This window comes from Dendrobates tinctorius, unplaced genomic scaffold, assembly GCF_039654945.1.
Source record: "Dendrobates tinctorius isolate UK_male_01 unplaced genomic scaffold, ASM3965494v1 ptg000224l, whole genome shotgun sequence".
NCBI lineage: Eukaryota > Metazoa > Chordata > Amphibia > Anura > Dendrobatidae > Dendrobates > Dendrobates tinctorius.
In genome coordinates this window covers 5,059,785-5,086,683 of record NW_027361891.1, presented here as the reverse complement: position 1 = coordinate 5,086,683, position 26,899 = coordinate 5,059,785, and the positions used below count along the sequence as shown (strand labels likewise).

The 26,899-nt window shown below is 43.4% G+C and overlaps 1 protein-coding gene across 9 annotated transcripts in view; it reads left to right on the top strand.

Annotated features, from left to right (window-relative positions):
• The window catches only part of GRIP1 (glutamate receptor interacting protein 1), a 919,857-nt gene that overhangs the window by 466,238 nt on the left and 426,720 nt on the right, over positions 1–26,899 (top strand). For 2 of the 9 annotated variants that reach the window (XM_073555472.1, XM_073555466.1), the window contains exon 1: positions 928–1,479. The exons of 1 other annotated variant lie outside the window; for it this stretch is intronic. In XM_073555472.1, coding sequence (XP_073411573.1) covers positions 1,347–1,479 — 133 coding nt within the window. In that variant the 5' untranslated portion in view covers positions 928–1,346. Of the gene's footprint in view, positions 1–926; positions 1,480–26,899 lie in introns of those variants that run through there. 6 more of the 9 variants (XM_073555476.1, XM_073555475.1, XM_073555465.1 and 3 more) reach the window with 5 other exon arrangements.

The following is a 26,899-nucleotide window of genomic DNA, read 5'->3' as shown; positions in this document are numbered from 1 at the left end:
TGGTTGTACCTGCAGTCCTGTGGTCCATATACCTGCAGTCCTGGGGTCCATATACCTGCAGTCCTGGGGTCCATATACCTGCAGTCCTGGGGTCCTTGTACCTGAAGTTCTGTGGTCCTTGTACCTGAAGTTCTGTGGTCCTTGTACCTGAAGTTCTGTGGTCCTTGTACCTGAAGTTCTGTGGTCCTTGTACCTGCAGTCCTGTGGTCCTTGTACCTGTAGTCCTGTGGTCCATATACCTGCAGTTCTGTGGTCCATATACCTGCAGTCCTGTGGTCCTTGTACCTGCAGTTCTGTGGTCCTTGTACCTGTGGTCCATATACCTGCAGTTCTGTGGCCCTTATACCTGCAGTTCTGTGGTACTTGTACCTGTGGTCCTGTTGTCCTTGTACCTGAAGTTCTGTGGTCCTTATACCTGCAGTCCTGTGGTCCTTGTACCTGTAGTTCTGTGGTTGTACCTGCAGTCCTGGGGTCCATATACCTGCAGTCCTGGGGTCCATATACCTGCAGTCCTGTTGTCCTTGTACCTGAAGTTCTGTGGTCCTTGTACCTGCAGTCCTGTGGTCCTTGTACCTGTAGTCCTGTGGTCCATATACCTGCAGTCCTGTGGTCCTTGTACCTGTAGTTCTGTGGTTGTACCTGCAGTCCTGGGGTCCATATACCTGCAGTCCTGTTGTCCTTGTACCTGAAGTTCTGTGGTCCTTGTACCTGCAGTCCTGTGGTCCTTGTACCTGTAGTCCTGTGGTCCATATACCTGCAGTTCTGTGGTCCATATACCTGTGGTCCTTGTACCTGCAGTTCTGTGGTCCTTGTACCTGCAGTCCTGTGGTACTTGCACCTGTCCTGCACAGCTGTGTACAGACCAGTAGTGCTGTGTTCTGTGTGGGCTGCAGTACTTTTGTACTATACTGTTGTGGGGAGAGGGGTCTAACCTTGAGTTTGTTTCCAGCCCCCCACAAACACTAGGAGGAGGCTGGCCGACCTGGTAGCTGCTCCTGCTCTGCAGCACAATGGTTCAGCCCTGACGATAAGGCGTCTCCCTCCAGCCCCCTCTCCCAATGATGGAGAGCCGGCAGCAGAGGAGGGGAGCGGGGGAGACATGTCAGTGCAGGAGCCCTCTCACACACCGCACTCCGTCACTGAGCCCGCCAAGTTTACTACTCTCTCCCCTGTGGGCTCCTCACTGCCAAGGAAACCTGCTGCCCGTGGGGAGGTGCGTGACTCATTGTGAAGAAGCAGGTGAGAGCAGTCCACGCAGCGCCGTGACAGGTCCCCAGTGGATGCTGCCACACACCGCCCTGCACCCAGCCTGTCTCCTGTAAGCAGCCGGCACCACAGCAGCGGGCATGGAGCGCTTCCTGGGCTTTGTCCGGCAGATCCGGAGATCCAGGAGAAGGAAAGGCAAGAAGTACCGACCCGAGGAGGATTACCATGAGGGCTACGAGGACGTGTATTACTACGCCGCCGAGCATTGCCGAAGTAAGCGCACCGTGTGTGTGTGTGGTGCAGTGTGCACAGCCGCCTGCAGGTCCTAGACCCTCACATGGGGTCTGAGGGAGCAGGGAAAGTTACACTGCCTGGGACAGAGGGGGCTGAGGATGTAGCTGTGCCCTCAGGAGGGTGAGTGGAGCCCACAGCAGTCCCATAGCAAAGTACCCTGCACCTTTATGTGTGCCCATTAGGTGTGCCCCTTGTGATGGTGTGCCCCTTGTGATGGTGTGCCCATTAGGTGTGCCCCTTGTGATAGTATGCCCATTAGATGTACCCCTTGTTATGGTGTGCCCATTAGGTGTGCCCCTTGTGATGGTGTGCCCCTTGTGATGGTGTGCCCCTTGTGATGGTGTGCCCATTAGGTGTGCCCCTTGTGATAGTATGCCCATTAGATGTACCCCTTGTTATGGTGTGCCCATTAGGTGTGCCCCTTGTGATGGTGTGCCCCTTGTGATGGTGTGCCCCTTGTAATGGTGTGCCCCTTGTAATGGTGTGCCCCTTGTAATGGTGCGCCCCTTGTAATGGTGCGCCCCTTGTAATGGTGCGCCCCTTGTAATGGTGTGCCCCTTGTAATGGTGTGCCCCTTGTGATAGTATGCTCATTAGGTGTACCCCGTGTGCCCATTAGTTGTGCCCCTTGTGCTGGTGTGCCTTTCATGCTCATTAGGTGTACCCCTTGTGATGGTGTACCCCTTGTGATGGTGTGCCCCTTGTGCTGGTGTGCCCCTTGTGCTGGTGTGCCCCTTGTGATGGTGTGCCCCTTGTGATGGTATGCCGGTGTGCCTTTCATGCTCATTAGGTGTACCCCTTGTGATGGTGTGCCCCTTGTGATGGTGTGCCCCTTGTGATAGTATGCCGGTGTGCCTTTCATGCTCATTAGGTGTACCCCTTGTGATGGTGTGCCCCTTGTGATGGTGTGCCCCTTGTGATAGTATGCTGGTGTGCCTTTCATGCTCATTAGGTGTACCCCTTGTGATGGTGTGCCCCTTGTGATGGTGTGCCCCTTGTGATAGTATGCCGGTGTGCCTTTCATGCTCATTAGGTGTACCCCTTGTGATGGTGTGCCCCTTGTGATGGTGTGCCCCTTGTGATGGTGTGTCCCTTGTGATGGTGTGCCTTTCATGTGTCCCCTATGATGGTGTGACTTTTTTGTATATTCCTGATTTTTGTGCCCCTTGTGTTTGGTATTCCCTTATGATTTTTTTATGTGTCTGTGAATGGTGTGCCCTGTGATTATTGTTCCCCCATGATGGTGTGGCTTTTATGTGTTTTCCCAATTTTTGTTCCCACTGTGATGCTGTACCCCTTTGATGCTGTGCCCCCCGTGATGCTGTGCCTCTGTAATGCTGTACCCCTTTGATGCTGTGCCCCCCATGATGGTGTGCCTCCCCCCCGTGATGGTGGGCTCTGTGTTTGAACCTTTTAGATCAGGTGGAATAAAAAAATGTTACTTTTCCTGGAGTTGAGAAAAACAGATGAAACTTTGTTGCATGTGTGGGAACATTGTACACTGTCTGCAAATGTTAATGAGTCCTATGACTTGAATGGGTCAAGGGGTAGTGGTGCTGGAACATTTGTCTAGCACTCTCCAAAATTTTGGAAAAATTAATCTGGTTGTGTGTGATTTTGTAAATGATTTCAGAAATCTCTGTTAGTTATCCTGTGCTCCCTGTGTGAGGAGTGAACGCCACTGGTTTGGATGGGTCCATTAGCTCTGAAGAATGCCCACTATGTCCTCCCTCCTAAATATTTCGCTAAGAATGAGAGCGTACAATATGTAGATAAAATATACCACAGTGCCCTTATGGCCAGCCCAGAATAACCAGGGTGGCGCTATTGGTCCTTTCAGACTTACTTCTTGTAAGGCTGTCCTGCCCCCGGCTGATGAACGGTCTCGCTGAGAGCCACTGTGCGTTCATGGAGTTGTGATGATGAGATTTTGACTAATACCTGTGCATCGTGGTATTGTGCTTCCATAGTGTCTGGTAGCAGAGTCCTCAGCAGCTGTCTTCAGAGGGCAGAGTGAGGGCTTTCTCAGATGGCAGCTTGTCTCTGTGTTTTTCGTGGCTAGAACTCACAGCTAGTCTATGGGGCCACTCACATGTCCTTGTATTTTCGCGAACTGAGTGGTCAGCCCAGAGTCACGGAGACATGACTGATTTTTATGTGAATTTTGGATCAGTCGCTAATGTAAGCGTATGCGTCCGTGAAAAAGATCGGACCGCTCATAATTGCCACCTGCGTGCTGTTCATTTTTCATTGAATTTTTGATGGGAGAAGTTTGAGAAACCGCCATCATTTTTATCTTCGTTTTTTGTAAGAAAGACTGATAGCAAAACCTGACACTGACCAAGCACTGATGAAAATCTGATCCAAAACACTGATGATACTCGTACGAGAGAAAAGACGTCTGAATGAGCCCCGATGCGTTCAGTCCATATCCATGCATTGTAAATGCCCCTCTATCGTGGCCAAGGTTACTTTATTGGTACATAGAATTTCGGATTACTTTTATTTACTAATATTATTTAGGGTTTCTTTGTACTTTTTTGTTCTTGTAGTTTCTTGCTGCTGTAGATGTGTAGGCTTGATGATACATCCCCGTGTGGGGCAGATCGGGGCGCTGTTTATCCTACTCTTATCTGTTACTATCTGCTGTGTGAACATGATCATTCCTGCAGGAATCCTGCTCCTTAATTATCCTGAAAAGCCAACCGTTACGCAACCATAAGGGAGGTGGGCTGCTTTCCTATACTTTGTGTAGCTGTCACTCGTCTCTTTTCTTGGCGTATCTCGGGCTTGTCCATTTAGTTTACAAATAGCCAAATCTGCCCGAGGAGACAGTGTCGGGCAGACTACAGGCCGAGCAGTATCCGCTGAGCCTGGTGTGTCATATTGCATTATGTGTGCAGCGGTGACCATCATCTTTTCCCTCCGCAATGCAAGATTTCAAGAAAGACTGTCACTGCGTGTTCATTGCCATCACCAAGAACCAATTAAAAGGAAATCCAATGCAATATTGCATTAAGATTAGGATGCGCTCTGTGCAATTCATCTGTCTGTATAGAGTTCACTGTTTTGCCGATCAGTCGAGCACAAAATCATTGCAAATGTGAAATGTATTCTGGTAATGTTTAAAAGAAGGATACCTTCTCTGTGGATAAGTTAATATATTACGGAATAGTCCATAGCTTACGGTCTATAACAAACCCATGGATTGTCCATTTTTCTTGCTTATATAGTGCGATCATATTCCGCAGCGCTTTACAGTTTGCACACATTATCATCGCTGTCCCCATTGGAGCTCTCAATCTAGATTCCCTATCAGTATGTCTCTGGAATGTGGGAGGAAACCGGAGAACCTGGAGGAAACCCACGCAGACACGGGGAGAACATACTGTACAAACTCCTTTCAGATCTTTTCCTTGGTGGGATTTGATCCCAGAACTGCACAGCTACAGTGCTAACCACTGAGCCACCGAGCTGCACTACAAATGGTCTAAAGTCGTTAATGGTTTACTATTAAAAGGAACCGCAATAAAAAAGAATATCGCAGGAAGCAATTTCCATGGCTTCTATATGTTTACAATTTCTTGATCTTGATCTGAAAACAGCAGGGCAGCTTGGCGGAGTTTCTAATTCCCTGCCGTGTCCTAAGTGTTGTTATCAATGACCACAGCGTGTTTTATGGTTTTCTGTAACGTGCAGTGCGTTAGCGGACAAAAGATTGCCAATAAAATGGTTTATACTCAACTGCAATTATCATTTTTTTTTTTTGTAATTGTCAAAAAAGTAAAATATCCTTCTCAACGCTATGTATTACTGTCAGATAGTTTTTTTCTGTATTTAAGTCACAAGCTTTAATTATTAAGTTTATTCTCAAGGTAGTTTTCAAAATGTATTACAATTTTAGAAGCCCACTTGATCCAGATCCAGCATTGTTTGCTTGGTATACCTGGGCAGCGGTCCTTTCTTTTACTCATTCCCTTTTTCTGATGTTCTGCTGGTACTGTATCGGTTTTATGTCCTGTTCCCATTATTTGGTTTCGCTTAGTTTATGTCTCAGCTGTTCAGCTATTTGAGTGGCAATTTAAAACCTTTGTAGTTTTCTCCTGTGAAGTATTGGAGAACCTTTAAAGCAACGGCACAATCTTGTGTAATTTTCTTACCGAGGAGACGGTAACATCAACTATTGCTTTCATTGTGGACAAGGTAATATGTAACAGCAGAAAGTGGAAGAACACAATATACATCTTTTCAGAATGGTGTTGTACCAGTTTCCAAAAAGCTTTTCTTCTACATCGTGTAGCAGTTCACTGAGGAATTTGGAAATGGAATAACAAAACTTTTTCAGACAATCAGGAAATTAACAATTTGAAACATCAAGTTCTAGTACCTGATTTATTCTGACCATGCGGATTTAATAGTTTTACTGCTGTGGACAAATCCCTTCCTAAATGTAACCCCTAGTAAATCAGCTCACCATGGGGGGATACCCAGCTGCTGAAATGGGCTGTGCGCTAATAGAAAAACATAGTTGCTTCCTTGTAGAAAGAGTGCCACAAAAACAGTGACGCATGTCCAAAAACAGTGGACAGGGGTGACATTGCTTTCTTTCAAAAACAGTCATGTTTTGCTAGTCATATACAACATACGGTATTTCATGTTTTGTTATCTTGCTCCCACAAATCCCCCACAGTCCCCACAAATATGTTTAGCAGCTGATACGTGTGTAATTCGGTATACAGTGGGGCATGCCACAATTCTATTCCCTCCACATCTTTGAGAAAAGATGCTTCTTGTGATCTTTTTTGTAGTGCAAATTGTCTCTTCCGAGAGGAAAAGGTCTTGAACTTTAGTGCCCCTTATTGGAAGTAGCAAACCTACATTATCGACATTTTAACGAGCCCTGCAGTATGACTTAGGATAAAACCCAAATCAGAATCTCAACTTGCAGAAACTGTGTTTCGGGGTATTTCCCATCATGAGTGCAAAATACGAGATCTGATTTGGCTGGGTGAGAGGCTATAGGCCCTTTTACATTTAGCGATGCACCAGCGATCCGACCAGCGATCCGACCTGTTCAGGATCGCTGGTGCATCGCTAAATGATCGCTAGTGAGCTTTCACACAGAAAGATCTCACAGCGATGCAGCAGCGATAAAGCGGACGATACTCACCTTTCACACACAGCGATGAAGACGTCCTCCCGCCCGCCTCCACGCGTCGCTCGTCGTCACAGCAGGAAGCTGACGACGAGAAATGGAGCCGGACATTCTCGCGTGATCAGCGATAACCAGCGGGGGAGCCGGTCGGAGGTAAGTATCACACATAGCGATATCGCTATAACGTCACAAAATCGTTGACGTTATAGCGATATCTCTATGTGTAAAACCCCCTTAAGACTGCGATCTAAGTGGTAAGGTTTCTCCTTGAGGAGAATGAGTTTCCCTGAGTTAAACTCCTTGCAAGCTCCTCTGGGAAATTAAATATACAAATTGTCTCTTCAGAGAGGAAGAGGACTTGAACAAGGAGAAACCTTACCCCTTAGATCCCAGTCTTAAGGCCCCTTTACATTTAGCGATGCACCAGCGATCCCGACAACGATACGAGCCGGTCAGGATTGCTGGTGCATCGCTAAATGGTCGCTAGTGAGCTGCCACACAGGCAGATCTCACAACGATGTAGCGACGCAGCAACGGTCGTTACTTAACTTTTCTGACGCGGCGATCTTGACGTCCTTCCGCCCGCATCAACGCGTTGCTCGTCAGCGCCAGCAGAAAGCGCCCGACGAGAAATGGAGCTGCACGATCAGCGACAGACAGCGGGGGAGCCGATCGGAGGTAAGTATCATACATAGCGATATCACTGCTGCGTCACAAAATCGGTGACGCTTTAGCGATATCGCTATGTGTAAAGGCCCCTTTAGCCTCTCACCAAGCCAAATCAGATCTCATTGTTTGTACTGACAAAGGGCAATACCCCAAAACACCGTGTCTGCAAATTGAGATTCTGATTTGGCTTTTATCCTAAATCATATTGCAAGGCTCGTTAAGGGGTCGATAATGACTTGTAGGTTTGCTACTTCCAATAGGAGTTCAAGTCCTCTTCCTTTCTGAAGAGACCATTTGCATATTTAATTTCCCAGTGGAGCATTGCAAGGCGTTTAAGTCTCTTCGTACTGGCGTGCCAGACTTGGCATGTCACTCTCCACAAGGAGAGACATTACCGCTTAGATCTCGATCTTTTTGTTGAAAAGAGTGGAAATACTGGCCTCCAGGTATCAATGGGTACTGTATTTGGGACACTCCTTATTTTAACAGCCTTTGGCTCAATATCTAGCCATGGCGACTTAAAGGATGAACCCTCTGTAGGAAGATCGATTTTGTGCAAGCCTAGACAGGTCCACCAGGGTCTTCTCTTCCATTGTCTTGATAGTATCAAGCCATTGATGGTCTTCCTCTTCGTCTTGTTCCTTCTATTTTTCCAACCAAGATGTTCTTCTCCAATGATTGCTCTCTTCGTATGATGTGTCCAAAGTAGGCAAGTTTTAGCTTGGTGAACCTTACTTTGAGTGACTTGTCTGTCTTGATTTATTTCAAAATTGATTTATTTGTTTTTGCATTCTATGGTATTGATAATATCCTTTACCAGCACCGCATTCAAAAGAGTTGATTCTTCCAGGTTTCACATCCGTTTGTTACCACTGGAAAGACGAGACTATGTACGAACAGTGTCAGTGAAATGTTCCTCAATTTGAAGACCTTGTCCAGTGACTTCATTGTTGATTTGCCCATAGCTATTCTCCTATTGACGTCCAGTGTTGTCGCTACATCTTGAGTGATGATCGATCAGAGTAGGTTGAAGTACTTTACAACTTTTAGTTTGTTGCTGTCCATCTTTAACGTGTCCCGGTCGTACTTGGCAGTAGTCAATATCTAGTCAAGGCGGGCTATGGAGGCTGATTTCCTCAACAGTAATGACTACTAACGGTGATGTAAAGCACAAGCAACTAAATCACCAGTGAGTACAAATATTATCAAGTGATTTTCACACTTGGGGCTAACTTTGCTTCTAGGGAAGGATAATTCTGGAATTCTGCATATGATGAAACATGTATGCCATGTTTGTTTTCTCCCTGGATTCATTAATAAGAAAAGTGTGCTCCCTGAATTACCGAGGTCACATACTGAGCTAACTAAACCTCCGTGATTGTGGAAAGGGGGTATTCTCATTGTAACATTTAGGTCAGGATGGTAATGTATGACTAATAGACATGAATCTCTCTTCTGGGGACCTCACCTAACGATAATGTGAGTCATGATGATCACAGAGAAGCGGTCACCGCTTTTTTTCTAACTCTAAGGAGATGAACGCTGGTAGTTATTTTAACAAGTTATTCAGCTTTTTAATTACAATTGTATTCTGTCTTCTTTTTTTCGGTTGGTGAAAGCGAGCAGTACACACACATTGTATATTCCTAACGACGATGAATGTTGTTCTATATTTCGAGAGTTTCTTACTGTGTAACTGATGCCAAAATAGTAATTACCTGCACCACCGTTGAATAAATTAATGCACATAGATTGCAGTTACAATTTAAAAATTGCTTTGTAAATTTTATGTTCTAAAGGTTTGCAAATGTGCAGTTTTCTGGTGGCCACATATTTCCAAGAAATGAATATGTAAATAATTAAATGGCTTAATATGAGATAAGGAGTTTTTTCTTACAATAAATTAATATTGATATACTGAAAAACAAATACCGTTCACTACACTTTGATAAAATGGTAATTTTATTAGCTATGCCATCCATCATGCAAAAAAGTGTATTAAAGTAAAATCATATAAAGGTGGAAAAACTCAGAATACAGCAGGTTGGAAGGGGAGTTGTATGGCGTATAGCCCATCTGACATAGAAAATCTCAAAACCATATGTCAGTTACATGGAATGAATTGCACATTAGCTAAATGCATGGAGTAGAGAAACAGGGTACAAAATAACAAAGTGATAAGTGCACATAGCAATAAATGTAGTGTACTAACCCAGCAGGTGCTCTGCACTCGCACGGTCGACTCTTGCTTTTTCCAAGAGAGTAAAGCTGGAGTCACACATAGCGACTTACCAGCGATCCCGACAACTATATCAACGTGTCAGGATCGCTGGTAAGTCGCTATGTGATCGCTGGTGAGCTGTCACACAGACAGCTTCACCAGCGATCAGCACAGCGACGCCGAGCGCGCGGCGTCGCTGTGTTCGTTTGTTACCAGTGCACATAGGTAACTATGCGATGCGTGCTGGCCAGCGGGAGATCAGCGACGAAAGAAATGTCCAGAGGTTTCTTGCAGCGATCAGCGATACCGGCAGGGGGGCCGGTCGCTGATCGCTGTCACACACAGCGATCTCGCTGGTGAGATCGCTGTTGTGTCACAAAACTTGTGACTCAGCAGCGAAATCGCTAGCGAGATTGCTATGTGTGACGGGGCCCTAACTTGTCAGCTGTCCACATGGAGATGGTTTGGGTACTGTAAGAGTGACCCAATTTTCTTCTTTGTTGGTCTAAGGCTGCGTTCACACGTTCAGGATTTTTGCGGCGGTTTTTACCGCGAAAACGCAAAAAAAACAGAATCCCATGCAATCCTATGGGATTCCGCAATGATGTGCTAATGCTGCGGATTTTCCGGCAACGGAATCGCATCACTGAAAAATATGCAGCATGCTCATTATTTTGCGGAATCGTGGCGATTCCTCCCACATAGGAATGCATTGTTCCGCTTACTTTCCGCATGTGGCTGTGCCCACCATGCGAAAAGTAAGCAGAACATTTGCTGATGGTACCCACGGTCTGGAGGAGAGGAGACTGTCCTCCTGGCTCTGGGTACCATATCCCTGTAAATAATAGAATTAATCGGGTTATATTCACCTTCCGATGTCCAGCGCAGCGTCCCCAGGCTTCAGCGATACATGCGGCAGCTCCCTTTCCCAGTAATGCATTGTGATGACCTTTGCTGATGTCGCGTCTCGCGATACTATAGCGGTCTCGCGAGACCGCAACGTCATCAAAGGTCATTGCCGCAATGTATCACTGGGAACGGGAGCTGCCGGAGCATCGTGGAGGCCTGGTGACGCTGCGTGGGATGTCGGAAGGTGAATATAACACGATTTTTTTTTTTTTTTAATTTTAATATTTTTAACATTAGATCTTTTTACTACTGATGCCGCATAGGCGGCCTCAATAGTAAAAAGTTGGTCACACTAGTCAAACAAGTGTTACCAACCTGTCAATCAGTTCTCCAAGCGATGCTACAGATCGCTTGGAAAACGCTAGCATTCTGCAAGCTAATTATGCTTGCAAATCGCTAGTTTTTCCGCTGGAAAATCGCGGCAATTTAAAATGCGATCTGGAATTCCAGAATTCTCGCGGGAATTCCGCTACGTGTGAACCCAGCCTTATGGGGTTGTCCACTACTAGGACAACCTCTTCTTGATTTGAATGTATGGCCCTGATAAAATAAGAAACTATACTTGCCTCCTGTGCTGGTTCCGTTCCAGCGGTGTCGGCACTCACGGTCCCTGGGCTTTCGTGTGATTGTATGACACGTGGTGCCCGGCACCCAATCAGCACTGGTGTCATTGTCTCTGCCTTCAGATGAATTGAACATGAAAAGTAAGTCCGGGCTGCGGCTGATCTGACTTCCTTTTCATGTTCAATTCGTATGAAGGCAGAGAAATGATGCCAGCACTGACAACACGTGCCATACAATCACACGAAAGCCCAGGGACCGCGAGTGCCAACACCGCTGGAACGGAACCAGAATGGGAGGTGAGTATAGTTTTTTTTTTTTTTTTATCAGGGCCAGATATTTAGATCAAGAAGGGGTTATCCTTGTAGTGGATATCAAATTTAAGAAATAAATATTTCCAAGGCCATTGTATGCAGTAATTATGTTCATGGGCTGAAATATAGATCCGCAAAAGAAGGAAAAAGATGCGGCACTCACCCAGATTTGCAGTGCAGTGTTTCTTTATTCAACCATTAAAGGTCACACAATAAATGACGGGCAGATAACATGAGGCATGCGGGGGAAAAAGACGGACGACAGCCGTTTCGCGTACACAGACGCTTCAACAGGTCCAGGTGTTTCTGATGCTGAGCACCGTTGTTCCCAGCAGTGTTTTGCACACTGTGTGCCTGTGATTGATCCTCGACTTGGTGCCGTTCATCTGGGCTTTCTTTGAATTGAAATATAGATCTGCTTTCCTTTATGTGAGGTGGCCCACCACATATTATTATGGGACCCCATGAATTTTAGCTACACCCCAAATAGGATTCTTGTAAGGACTCTTTACTCGAAATGAAGCTGTCTGTTTAAAATGCTCTGCATAATTATAAAAAAATAATGCACTCTCACTTAAGGCTTAATCTTAAGAAGTGCTCCGAACTTATTGCAGCACTTAATCATTTTTACTATGCAGATCGTATAAATCGTGTTCAGCCATAAAACAACAAAAACAGAACCAAACAGTACTACCCAACATGGTTGTGCTTTATATACATGTATGCTTTTCTTGTCATGTTAATGATCAATAAAATAAATGAAAAATAAATAAAAATGACCTTTTCGGTTACGTTCTTACAATAAGTATTTGGTGCGTTTTTGTGGTTGCAGATTTTATGTAGCATTTCTCCACCAATTAGGTAAATTGGGTTGCATACATTTTTATTGCGTTTTTTTTGGCTGTGGTTTTTGTCCCGTTTTGGTTTATTATGTTAAATTAAACTTTTGTCTTGAATGCTTCCTGTTACCGTATATACTCGAATATAAGCCGAGATTTTCAGCCCAAAAAATTGGGCTGAAAGTCCCCCTCTCATCTTATATTCGAGTCATATACAAAGGGGGTCAGAGGGGGAGGGGGGGTGTCAGGTCATACTTACCCGTCCTGACGCTGTGTCTTGAGCCCCCAGCTTCTCCCCGTGCTCTCCCTTCCTGCCTTCAGCAGTAACGTGGTGCCGCTCATTAAAACTCATGAATATGCGCATATTCATGAGTTTTAATGAGCGGTACCACATGACCGCTAAAGGCAGGAAGAGAGAGCACGGGGAGAAGCTGGGGGCTCAAGACACAGCGTCAGGACGGGTAAGTATAGCGATACTCGCCTGTCCTGCGTCCATGGCTGCTTGCTGCTGTCTGTCATCGGTCAGTGACTTCAGACAGCAGAGGGCGCGGTGACGTGGTTAGTGCGCGCCGCGCCCCCTGCAGTCTGAACATCACTGACTGATGACGCGGCAGATAGCGGTGAGCAGCCATGGACACAGGACACGTGAGTATCTCAGGTGCCAGCAGTGACACCGGCACCTCACACCCAGCGACGGAGAGGTGAGTATGTCATTTTTTTTATTTTTACATGCAGCAGCAGCATGGGGGCAGCATATGGGGGAACAATCTATGGAGCTTCTTATGGGGGCAGTATATGGGGGAATAATCTGGAGCTTCTTCTGGGGTCAGCGTATGGGGGAATAATCTGGAGCTTCTTCTGGGGTCAGCGTATGGGGGAACAATCTGGAGCTTCTTCTGGGGTCAGTGTATGGGGGAACAATCTATGGAGCTTCTTATGGGGGCAGTATATGGGGGAATAATCTGGAGCTTCTTCTGGGGTCAGCGTATGGGGGAATAATCTGGATCTTCTTCTGCGGTCAGCATATGGGGGAACAATCTGGAGCTTCTTCTGGGGTCAGCATATGGGGGAACAATCTATGGAGCTTCTTCTGGGGTCAGCGTATGGGGGAATAATCTGGAGCTTCTTCTGGGGTCAGCGTATGGGGGAACAATCTGGAGCTTCTTCTGGGGTCAGCGTATGGGGGAACAATCTATGGAGCTTCTTATGGGGGCAGCATATGGGGGAACAATCTGGAGCTTCTTCTGGGGTCAGCAGATGAGGGAACAATCTATGGAGCTTCTTATGGGGTCAGCATATGGGGGAACAATCTATGGAGCTTCTTATGGGGGCAGCATATGGGGGAATAATCTATGGAGCTTCTTATGGGGGCAGCATATGGGGGAATAATCTATGGAGCTTCTTCTGGGGACACTATATGGGGGAATAATCGATGGAGCATTTCCCACCCTAGGCTTATACTCGAGTCAAAACGTTTTCCCAGTTTTTTGTGGCAAAATTAGGGGGGTCGGCTTATACTCGGGTCGGCTTATACTCGAGTATATACGGTACTTAGTTTTGATAAAACTTGTTTTTTACAAATACATGTGCGGATTACGATTTTAGTGTGTTTCCAATGCAGGGATGAGCTACAAATGAATATACATTTTTTACCTTTGTATTTTTCTCATCTCATTTAAATCTATGGGGAAAATCTGCAAATAAAACGTACGTTTATTGCAAAAGAAATTGACATGCCATTGATTTTAAAAATGCTCTGCAGGTCAGTTTATGATGCATTTAAAGCACAGCGGGCATAAGATTTCTATAAATCCCATCAACTCTGGTCCGTTTTTGACACTGTTTTTTTGCGCAGCAGCGTGTCTTAGATTTCCAGCAAATACTTGTATTGCGAACTAAGCCTTAAAGGGAACCTGTCAGCAGGATTGTGCACAGTAACCTACAGACAGTCATGATGATGCCATTATACTAATTAAAATGATACCGGGGAGATGAAATCCATCTTGTGGTTGTTGTTTAATCTGTAAATGCAGTTGTCAATTAATGATATGCTCGTGTTTTGGGGCGACCTGTGTGTGGGGGGCCTTTTTGTGGTGCTCTGATGAATAGATATGCATTCTTATGACAAGTCACTGATCCCTCACTGACCTACCCCCTGTTATACATACTGCATAGAATTATGGTTTGAAACAAAAAATAATCAACATGTATCAGACAGGCGGCGGCGCCTACGTGCAGCATGATAAGGTGGAAAATGTGGCTGTTTTCATGTTATTTAGAAATATACCGTAGTTTTGTTGTTAAAAAAATAATGTTAATCAAAATTTTGCTAGAGGGAAAAAAAAATTGGCACCATCAAGATGGTGGCGCTTGCGCAGTAGCATCTATCAGCCCCTGGTGCCAGTTTGATAAAATTTTTATTGTTTTTTTTACAAAAAAATAACTAAAACTAAATAATACGAAAACAGCCATATCCACCTTATCATGCCACAGCGTAGGCGACGGCGCTTGTCTGATAAATGTGAATTTTTTATAACCATAATGCTATGCAGTATGTAAAATAGGGAGCAGATCACTGTGGGATCAGTAATCTGCCATAGAAAAATATTCAGGATTGAGAGTCCTCAGTAGTTGATACCTTTTAATGGCTAACTGAAAAGATGGTAATACATTGCAAGCTTTCAAGACTACTCAGGTCTCTTCATCAGGCTAGACTAATACAAAATCTGAAGTCACATATTTATACACAATACAGCACAGAAAAAATGCAATAGATAAGACAAGTGACGTGAAGCAGAACTATCAATATGGGAGAGGGAGAAACATAAATATAAACATTGGACCAGTTCATAGATAAGGATAAATTTATGACGAACTTTGACACTCTCAGTGCTGGAATGAATGTGTCGCATGGAATTATGTCTTTTTACATCAATTAAGGAATTTCCTTTTAAAACCTTGCGGGGCAACACAGAACTAGACCCCAATCAGAGGACCATAAAACATCCAGACTCCTTATCTATGAACTGGTCCAATGTTTATATTTATGTTTCTCCCTCTCCCATATTGATAGTTCTGCTTCACGTCACTTGTCTTATCTATTGCATTTTTTCTAGGCTGTATTGTGCATAAATATGTGACTTCAGATTTTGTATTAGTCTAGCCTGATGAAGAGACCTGAGTAGACTCGAAAGCTTGCAATGTATTACCATCTTTTCAGTTAGCCATTAAAAGGTATCAACTACTGAGGACTCTCAATCCTGAATATTTTTCTATCCACTGGCTAACACGGTACAAAGATATACATCTTTCCTGTATCATAATCTGCCATAAGAATGCATATGTAATCAGAGCAGCAAATAAAGCCCCCCCAAGCCTCCCCAGGGCACGAGCATATCATAAGCTGAAAATAAAGATTAAACAACAACCACAAGACGGATTTCATCACCCAGGTATCATATTAATCAGTATAACAGCGCTGACCTGACACTGTCTGTAGGTTACTGTGCACAATCCTGCTGACAGGATCGCTTTAAATCCTAACTTTACAAATGAAATACATAATTTACATTGCTATGTTGTAATACACTGTATAACTCATCATGTATTCATTCTGAATTCTAGTGGGCAGCACGGTGGCTCAGTGGTCAGAGTCCTCGGTTCGAATCCCACCAAGGGCAACATCTGCAAGGAGTTCGTATGTTCTCCCCGTGTCTGCGTGGGTTTCCTCCCACATTCCAAAGACATACTGATAGGGAATATAGATTGTGAGCCCCATCGGGGACAGTGATGAAAATGTGTGCAAACTGTAAAGCGCTGCGGAATATGTTAGCGCTATATAAAAATAAAGAATATTATCATGTATTGTAGTCTAGAGTTACATTCACAATTCTGCAAGATTACTAGTAGCATACCTTGCTTGCACAGGGCACGTTTTGCTGTTTTGGAGTCTGTGTACGCCAGACACTGCAATGCTGATGTACAAAAACCTGTCACACTGTATTTATAGGAGCACAGCTGAACTTTTGAACTGAACCTGACAACTGATTCATGTAGCCAGAACCAATGGCGGCAGCAGCAGTCTGAGACTGGCTGCGTTATTACACATGTGCATTTTATTTTCGCGTTTCAGAGAGCGCAGAAACAATACAAATCAAGTCATATATTTACAGTGTTAACTTGCTACGTAGATGAAAGTAATCCTAATAACAGCCTCATAAGGGATGAGCGGACCCGTGGAAGTTCGATTCAGGTACCAGAACAGCACCTATAGTTGAACCTGAAACAAATTGAAACAATGGGGATCCGATCTCTTAAACTGGAACTTCTAACAGTGCAACGGACTTCCGGGGAAAATCCGCGTTTGGTGATTATCACCAGATAGTAAGAGTCCGGTAGAACGATAAATCTAGCGTAAGTTTGGATTCGCTCATCACTAATCATAAGCAATCTTTCAGCCTGCCAGATAGTGATTTATCACTCATGAATTCAGTGATAATGTGGTTTTCTTCACTCTTTCTGTTGCTTGATCTTTTGTAATTTCAATTTAAAAGAAAACATATTATTAAATTGGTTGTCTGGTTAAAAGAAGTTACTGTCCGTTCAATAGGTGATATTTTGTGGATTGGTGGATGTCCTACCGCTAGGACCTGCACTGATCGGTAGATTAGGGAACTTTTATCTTCGTTACAAGATGGCACGACAGGTCATAAGCCCAACTGCCCCTCCATTTATTCCCTATGGAGCTCTCAGAAAAAAAGCCAATCCCAGCCCTCGTCAACCCCATAGGGAATAAATGGAGTGCTTGCCAAGAACATGCACTGCCGCTCCATTTTAATGAGAATGAAAATTTCTCTGTTCTTCTAATCAGTGGGATCTCAAAGGTTGGACCCCATCGATCAAAAGTTAGGAGTAGTGATGAGCGAGTACACTTGTTGCTCGGGTTTCCCCGAGCATGCTCGGGTGGTCTCCCGAGTATTTTCGTGTGCTCGGAGATTTAGTTTTCATCGCCTCAGCTGCATGATTTGCGACTGCTGGACAGCTTGAATACATGTGTGGAATGCCTGTTTGTTAGGGAATTCCCACATGTATTCAGCCTGTCTACATGTCGCAAATCATGCAGCTGAGACGACGAAAACTAAATCTCCGAGCATGCCAAAATACTCGGAGATCACCCGAGGATGTTCGGGGAGAGCCGAGCAACGATGCTACTCGCCCATCACTAGTTAGGAGCTATAGTGAAGATAGGTGATAACTTGTTTTACTTGGACAACCACTTTAATGGCATTATATTTTATTACATTCTTGGCACTTTGTAAAAATGCATCTTCATATCTACACCTGTCATGCATTTGTAATATTTAGGTATAGGTGCCAATGAAGTATGTGAAATAGTAATAATATCCCACTATGTTATCCAAACCTACTTGAGGCAAACATCGAAGTTATGTGCTAGCAATGGAATTCAGAGATGGGACCTGAGCTTCTGTTGTTTGGCTCCACATCAATCATGTGATCACAAAGAAGCCTTTATTAAGTGATGATGTCTGAGGCGCTTGTGCCAAGGAATACCTCACTGTGTACTGACTGGCACATGGCATCATCTGATACTCTGTTGGGTTCTTGCTTGTGTTATAGTGAACCTGTCATTACACCCATCATATTCCAGTGGATTAGTGTTCTTAATTTGCCCCATAACTATTATTAGTTTCATTATTTACAAAATTTTGATACTCATACAAAGTTTTAACACAGCAGGTTCCACATGCAAATTACCAGTCATGGAGGTAGTGCCCCTCACCTGTAGCGTCATGCTGGCTAGTTTTGAAACCCTTCCTACTAGCTAGCTTGTCTTCCCATATTGTGTGGCCAGACCTTCTTCAATATGGATAATGCGCTTTCCCTGTCCTGCTGATTTTCTGGTTATGTTTGGTTTGTTTGCCTTGATAGTTTAGCTATATTTATTACTTAATAGGAGGTAGCTGTCCCATAGTGGCTATTCATGCAAATTTAACTGATTTTAATTTTTTTTGCTTATATTGAAATAAGGTATTGAGTGTCATACTGAAAATTTTGGTCTCTTTTTGTATATATGTTTTTTCATGTGATCCTTCTTGAAAACACTTTGGACCCTATTCATCAAGGCAGGCATTTTTCACATCAGTCCTGATCAGGAGCGTGCTGGGGTCAGACACTCCTGATTCATGGAGAGGTGCATTTCCCTTCATCACTCAGGAGTATCTAACTAGTGGCATGTGCCTCCATATGCTACTCCAGAAATCTCACTCCAGTCAGGTATTGGTACATTCCACCCCAGCTCTGCCTATTTTGGCGGAGCTGAGAGAAATTGTCATGAAAGTGCTAAAAGTTGCAAAATTTAGGCACAACCCCGAGTTGTGCTTAATTTTTGCAACTTTTCGAATCTTTTATGCCAGAATTGTGGCATGAAAGCTTTGATTAATTAAGTCGCTTTGTCCTCAGTTTACCATGACTAGCATTTTGTACTCCAGTCTCGATGATGACTACTTTAGAAAAGATGTGCCAAATTCGTTTAGAATAGTGAGCCTCGTAGCATTTGGGGCATCTTTTAGATGCCATATGCCACCGTTAGAATTGTACTCCAGTCTGACTGGAGTATCATTTTGTCATAATGGCTTAAATTATGATGAATTTACCTGCCCATGCCTCTTTCTGACTAAGCTTTATCCATTTTTCAAAAAGTGGGCTAAGCTGGCCAGGGGTGGCTTAAAACTGAAAAATCGTGTGATGTTTCACTCAAATTCTGTCAAAAACTGAATGGAGGCCTATGAGTCTGTCTTGATTTTGGTAAATGTTTATAAATTGTTTATATTTTATTATTAGTAGATAGCATAAGACTATTTTTTTCAGTAGCATGATGTGTAGGTCTCTGAACATGTCTTATACTATTTACCAACGCAGTGTCACGCTGTAAAGGTCTTCTGTAAGGAAAGGGGGCATCAAACTGTCCCTGGAAATGGGGCCCTATCTCTCCCTTTCCCGGGGAACTCTTGAAGGTAGGGAAGCCCGAGTCTCCGACCTTACTGTGCTCCTGTTAAACCCTGATCTGTCCCCTCCTCCCACATAAATGTAATCTAAACAAGACATAAAATCAAAACAGGGACTAAAGAAAACCTCTCTCATACAAAAGCATTAACCAACAATAGGGAGGAGGACAGGGAGGAATAAACTAAATGGGAACAGGACCAGAAGATAAACACAAACGAACTACAGCAAACCACAAAACACTTTTACAACAACTCGACTCCAAACCACTTAACTTTAGCACACAGCACAGGAAGACAAATCTTTCACCGGCAGGGATAAGAAGGTCTGACCAGTTTATATAGGAAGAGGCAATGACCAGATCAGAAGCAGCTGAAATGGATCTGCATGTTTCTGACCAGCATAGAGAAGGTTGTTAACCTCTTCAGCACCAGAAAAAATTAAATCAATGTAATATTTGACACTAATCACACCATCTCTAAAGGAGACCTGCAATTCATTACCCAATGGGACCATCTAACTCAAGGTTGATTTGACACCCTCATGACACACAGAAGCAGCAAAGAGGGTAGAAGCCTCTAGGATAAAACAGTCCTCAGTCATTCTTTCCATAAATTTGCATGGACGACTCAAACCACTCTTAGCTACATGGCAGATAAATGGTGCTAATTTGGGTCATGATATGTATTGAAATTGTATTTTTTTAAATTATTGTCTTCCATTAAATTTAATTTACTATAGCACATAACCCTTTTTCAATTTATTAAATGTATATAAATTTGGAATAGCCATAGGAGTGTTTTGATCCACAGCATGTAGTGTAATGGATTAGAAAGAGAAGTCTAAAAATCATTCTGCATTTTCAGTGGGTTAATAGAGTATGTTGAGTATGTTCAGTACATGCGTGGCTGTGACATTGAATAGCAAGCAAAAAAAATGTATAACCTACATTAACAGTATAATTCATACTTCTGAAGGACATTTCAAAAAGAATGGATTGAAACAATAATAGCGCAATATCTGTGAAAACCAAAAGGAACAAATATTTTATAATATAGCAAAATCTCAAATATTGCTATAACAATTCAAATGTAAAGGTTAATGTATAGGTGCTTCTCACAAAATTTTTTTTAAAAGGTTAATGTACGGTATTTCAATTCTTCAATACAAAAAGTGAAACTCATATATTAAATAGAGTCTTTACAAACAGAGTGATGTATTTCAAGTGTTTATTTCTGTTAATAATGACGATTATGGCTTACAGCCAATAAAAAAACACCTGCAAAGGCTTCCTAAGCATTTAAAAATGTCCCTTAGTCAGTTTCAGTAGGTTCCACAATGATGGAGAAAACTGCTGACTTGACAAATAATAATAAATTTTATTTCCATAGCGCCGACATATTCCGCAGCACTTTACATTTCAGAGGGGACTTGTACAGACGATAGACATTACAGCATAACAATAATCACATAGATCAAAACAGATACCAAGAGGAATGAGGGCCCTGCTCGCAAGCTTACAATCTATGAGGAAAAAAAAAATGTCCAGAAAGCAGTCACTTGACACACACCACAGGGAGGGTAAGCCACATAAGATCATTGCTAAAGAAGCTGACTGTTCAAAGAATGCTGTATCCAAGCATATTAATGGAAAGTTGAGTGGAAGGAAAAAGTGTGCTAGAAAAAGGTGCACAAGCAACAGGGATAACCACAGCCTTGAAAGGATTAAGAAAAGGCCATTCAAAAACTTGGGTGAGATTCACAAAGAGCGGACTGCTGCTGGAGTCATTGCTTCAAGAGCCACCACACACAGACATATCCAGGACATGGGCTGCAAGTGTCGCATTCCTTGTGTCAAGCCACTCATAACCAATAGACAATGCCAGAAGCGTATTACCTGGGCCAAGGAGAAAAAGAACTGGACTGTTGCTAAGTGGTCCAAGGTGCTGTTTTCAGATGAAAGTAAATTTTGCATTTCATTCAGAAATCAGGTTCCCAGAGTCTGGAGGAAGAGTGGTGAGGCACAAAAACCAAGCTTCTTGAGGTCTAGTGTGAAGTTTCCACAATCAGTGATGGTTTGGGGAGCCATGTCAACTGCTGGTGTAGGTCCACTGTGTTTTATCAAGACCAAAGTCAGCGCAGCCGTCTACCAGGAAGTTTCAGAGCATTTTATGCTTCCCTCTGCCGACAAGCTTTTTTAATTTTCCAGCGGGACTTGGCACCTGTCCACACTGCCAAAAGTACTAATACCTGGTTTAAAAACAACAGTATCACTGTGCTTGATTGACCAGCAAACTCACCTGACCTTAACCCCATAGAGAAATAGAGAATCTATGGGGTATTGTCAAGAGGAAAATGAGAGACACCAGACCCAACAATGCAGACAAACCGAAGACTGCTATCAAAGCAACCTGGGCTTCCATAACACCTCAACAGTGCCTCAGGCCGATCGCCTCCATGCCACACCGCATTTATGCAATAATTGATACAAAAGCAGTCCTGACCAAGTATTGAGTGCATTTATTGAACATATATTTCAGTAGGCCAACATTTTGGATTTTAAAATCATTTTTCAAGCTGGCGTTATAAAGTATTCTAATTTATGGAGATAATGACTTTTGGGTTTTCATTGGCTGTAAGCCATAATCATCAACATTAACAGAACTAAACACTTGAAATAGATCACTGTTTGTAATGACTATCTAGTTTATGATTTTCACTTTTTGTATTGAAGAACTGAAATACATGAACTTTTTGATGATATTCTAATTTTGTGAGGAGCACCTGTACATCATTAGGACCTGTTTATCTACGTAAAGTGACATTTTCTAAAGGTAGATACAGAGTTAGTGACATCGACCATTTATATCTTCAAGAACTCAGAGGTTGTACCGTCAAGTTATTCTTGGTTATTAGGAACCATATAAATTGTTCTCATGGTTCTGCCTTAAACCATCATATCCATAATTTTTAGGCAATGTGTCAATAGTTGTTGTGTTTTTTTGTTTTTTTTTGCAATCTCACGACTATTGTAAGAAAGGCAGTCTGTAATATAATCTGCCCTGTATAATCAAGTGTGTAATGGCTCTATTTGAAAGGTTATTTTACAATCAACCAACTCTTTGTCCTCTTCTGTACACTGCCGACACTTGCAATCTATGGGCAAAATAAGGGCCAAGCTATAAATACCATAGATGACCATAAGAACAAACAAATCAGTTTTGTAACAAATCAAGCCAAACGTCACTCAAAGCAAGGATCATCAAGCTATGACTTGCCTGCTTTGGACACATCATATGAAGAGCGCAATCACTGGATAAGGACATCATGATCGTAAGAAAAGTAGGAACAAAGTGAAGCATAAGGCTACTTTCACACATCAGGTTTTCGGCGTCAGGCGCGATCCGGCGTCGTGCCGGAATGTCGGATCCGGCAAATGTTTTGTAAAACCTGAAGTGCCGGATCCGGTTTTCTGCCGGATCCGTCTTGTTCTTGACAGACAAAACCGGATCCGTCTCATCCGGTTCATCCGTTTTTCTATCCGTTTTTCGACGGATTACGCCGGATCCGGTTTTTAAAATTGACCCTTGTGGCCTTCCAAACGGGATTGGCTACTGGAAAACTAGATATAGCATGTTCCTACAGCCCTTCTTTGACAGGTTGTAGAGAAGAAAGTGCAGGTTGGAGAGAAGAGCAAGTTACTGGCGAAGATGGATGTTGTCATTGGAAATATTACCACTAGAAGTTCTGTGACGGTTTCAGGGACAATTTTCCACTATACTTTATGTCACCTCAAGGCAGAGTACACTGGGATGACAGAGTGTGAAAGATTTGTGCCCTAAACTTGTGTACCTTCTGGACCAACAGTATATACCTTTGCCAACCAAAGTTGGCTATCTTGTCATGGTCTTACTATTTTTAGCTTTAGGCCACAGGTGTGTACCTGGTTGTGTTTTATGCAAAGTATTTCACCTTTTAACAAAAGTTGTGTACATTGGTAGGAAATCACCAACAATAAACACAACTTTTTAGGTGAAATACTTTGCTTCAAACACAACCAGGAACACAACTGTGGCAAAAAGCTAAAATTTACCCACAGTTATATACCTGGTTTTGAATACCTTTTTACCTTTGAAATACCCTGTATTTAACCTTTTTTTAAAACATAGTTCGCCGCAGAAAGAAATGACAGACAACCATTGTGAAACGATAATTTAACTTTTATTTAAATTTTTTTTTTTTTTTTTTAATGTTTTTAAAGTGCAAAAAACTTTTTTAATAAAGGTTTTAAACCCAATGGGCATTTTTATTACAACAAAAAAACATTACAAATCTGTGTACTGTGGGGTGGAAATACTGCTGGAGGGGCTGCGGGACACTTCGACACTGGGTGTGTGGAGAGAGGACTGGGATCGTGGTGGGGAAGGAACAGTTAGAGGTGAAGGTGTGGAAAAAGCTACAGAATGGGTGGACATGTGGGAGGCAGAAGAGGTGATGGGCGGTGGAGTGGAGGGTTGGGCAGGGACTGTAGGAGCAGATGATGTTGATGGAAAGTTGTATGGGGAAGGAGTTTGGTACGGGGAAGGAGTTTGGGACGGGGCAGGTTGCTGGTACTGGGAAGGTTGCTGGTACTGGTGAGGTTGCTGGTATGTAATAGGAGGGGAGGATGGAAAGTGGCTGGAAGGGGTGCAGATGTAATAGGAGGGGGAGGATGGAAAGTGGCTGGAGGGGGTGCAGGTGGAGGAACTACAGTGGTGGGAGGTGGAGGTTGGGAGGTAACCTGCTGTAGAGCACCGTGGCACGAATGCATTACATGCATCTGCTGGGTAGGAGATAGTGTTGCCATGCGCTCCACAACAGACCTGAAAAAGGTGTGGTTTGGCGAAGATCTTGCTTCTGAATGCATGGTTTGCAGAAGTGTCTTCACCTCCAGAATGCTGGAGTTGATCTGCTGAAAGCCTGCGGAGATTTGCTCTGACAAGACTTTGAGACAGTTCTGGAAAGATGCATTCAGATGCAATAACTCTTGCGCATAACTCTTTTCCTGACCCCTCTGCCGCTGCCGCCCAGTACCCGCAGGTGTACTAGAGGCGGCAGGGGCAGAAGGGTGGGGTAAAGGGAAAGCGATCTCCTCACCAGCAGCTTTCATGTAATGTAGGCGGCCACGATGCTCCTGTGCTGGTGGATGGGACAGATGGGCCGAATGTGTGGGAAGGTGCAGATGTACCGGGGCGGTCGAAGTGTCCCTCGGTGCCGGTCTCCTCAGGGATCGCCTCAGAAGGGTCCAATCGTGCAGGCTCCCGAGTGCTGCTCACTGTGATGTGTAATAAAGAGAAAAAAAAACATTTAAAATACTGACATGGTATGGCCCTGGCTGAAAAAAAAAAGTTACATCTAACATTTTTTTGTCACATGTGGTGTGTAATATTTACCTTCTGGTGAGCATTGTTTCCCGGAGGAACGACAGGGCTTGTGCGTACTTGTACTTGCTCCTGCGTCCTCCAGATCCACTCGGGGCCCGCATCTCTTTATTGAACTCCTTCTTGAAACGATCCCTCACAGACCGCCACCGATTCACAATTCTGTTCCCTGAAACGAGAAAGGAGTGGTTAGTATACAACATCAGTGTTTCACAAACTCCAGTCCTCATGGTCCCCAGGGGTCATGTTTTCAGGATTTCCATAGTAAATAGAAATCCTGAACACATGATCCGTGGGGACCACGAGGACTGGAGTTCAGGAAACACTGGTTTACATCAAGCAACCGTTACTGTATATACTTACGCTCTTTAATCTGGGCCCGAGCTTCGAGGTCCTCCCAGCGGCCCACAAGGAGAGAACAGATTTCCTCCCAGAGTCGTCGGGTAATGATCAGGTCAGCGTGGCGGCGGTGCAAATTATGTTATCCCTACGTTTCCCTGGGATATAATATAAGGATTTGTATGAATTTTTGCTGGTTCTGCCTATGGTTGTGACCCTATGCAATTCTATTTGTCTATCACATAGCTTTTCTATATATTCAGGTGAGGTATTTACCTCTTTATATGTGCTTTGTTATATATACATGTTTTATTATGGTGTGATTTTGTACTATTGAAATAAATTTTGTATTCTTTGGATTTTTTGTCCCTTTGTGTTCTCTTTTGGTATCATAGTTTGATTTTTGAAGGGATCCATGTTATATATTCCTATGATATGAGGTTTAATATATGATTGGATTAGTGTACAGTAGCATGTAAAGCTATGTGATTTACAATATGCTGTGCACATGCTGTGGATTTTTAACTGCGGAAAAGCTGCGGTTTTGAATCCGCAGAAAGAAATGACATGTCAATTCTTTTCTGCGGATTCTGCTGTAGTTTACCATCTCCTCCATTGTAGAGGTGATAAACCGCAGGGGAAAACCGCAGGTAAAACCGCAAGTCATTTTACCTGCGGTTCTGCAGACACAAATCCGCAGACCAATCCACAGCGTGTGCACATAGCCTTAGGCCGGGGTCACACTAACGACGCAAAATATGGTCAGTATTTTACATGCGTAATACGGATGAATGGCCCCTAAACAGTGCTCCGTATGTCATCCGTAATCAAGGTGTGGTCGCGTATTTTGCGCATGTAAGCATCCGTATGTAATCCGTATGGCATCCGTATGGCGAGATTTTCTTGCAGGCTTGCAAAATGGACATATAATGGAGCCCTATGACAGGTTTTCTAACAGAAACCAAAGGATAGATATAGACACATAGAAGATACATATATATATATATATATGTATGTATTCTATGTGTCTATATCTATTCATCTATTCTTTCGTTTCTTTATAAAACCTGTCAGTGTGAGTTTACTGTATCATGCACTGAATTGCCGCCTTTGCTAAAAGACACCTGGTGCGTATTTCTCGCAAGTCACACGTCTGGTCCGTGTGTAATCCGTATTTTTTGCGCACCCATAGACTTGCATTGGCGTACTACGGGCGTAGTACGCTGACAATCGCAGCATGCTGCGATTGGCACGGACCGTAGAATACGCCCGAGAAATATACGGCTGGTGCGAGGGACCCCATAGAGAATCATTGGTCCGTGTATAATACGTACTTTTAGCGCCTCTCACTCGGCCGTATTCCTCGCCAGTGTGACCCCGGCCTTACAGTATTTTCACTCTGCGTCTTTATTTTCCCAGTGATCAGAGACAGTGAGCTTCTCAAGTTGAAACCACTTTAGGAAATGCTGCCGCTTTCAGTCCCAAAGCAGTTTTTTTTTTTTTGTCTTTTTGTTAACCAAAATTGCTCAAGCAAAGCATTAATAAAACTCTCCAAAAAATGTATCCTTATTTTTGAGGCGTTTTATTTATTTTTTTCAGGCAATTTTGTCATATTTTGGACATTTGTTAAAGTAGCCAGTTTTAGTTCTTACACTATTAATCCTGGTCCCTGCCTATGTGCACATGGCGTTTTTCAAAAAGACTTTTGAAGCTGATCCGCTTTAAAAAAAAGCAAAAAAAAAAGTGAAAGATTGTTCCTGTTGATATTTTATTGTAAAACCTCTTTGCTGTTCATACATTCAGTGTTTTCCGCATCAGGTTTTGATAAATCTTTAATATTAGAGATATACTTGAATATGAATAAAATTACAAGAGTTGCAAAAAATGCTCCAAAACCAAAATTGTCATTGAGTCCCTGGGGGGTTAAAGTGCCCAGCCTATAGATCCATT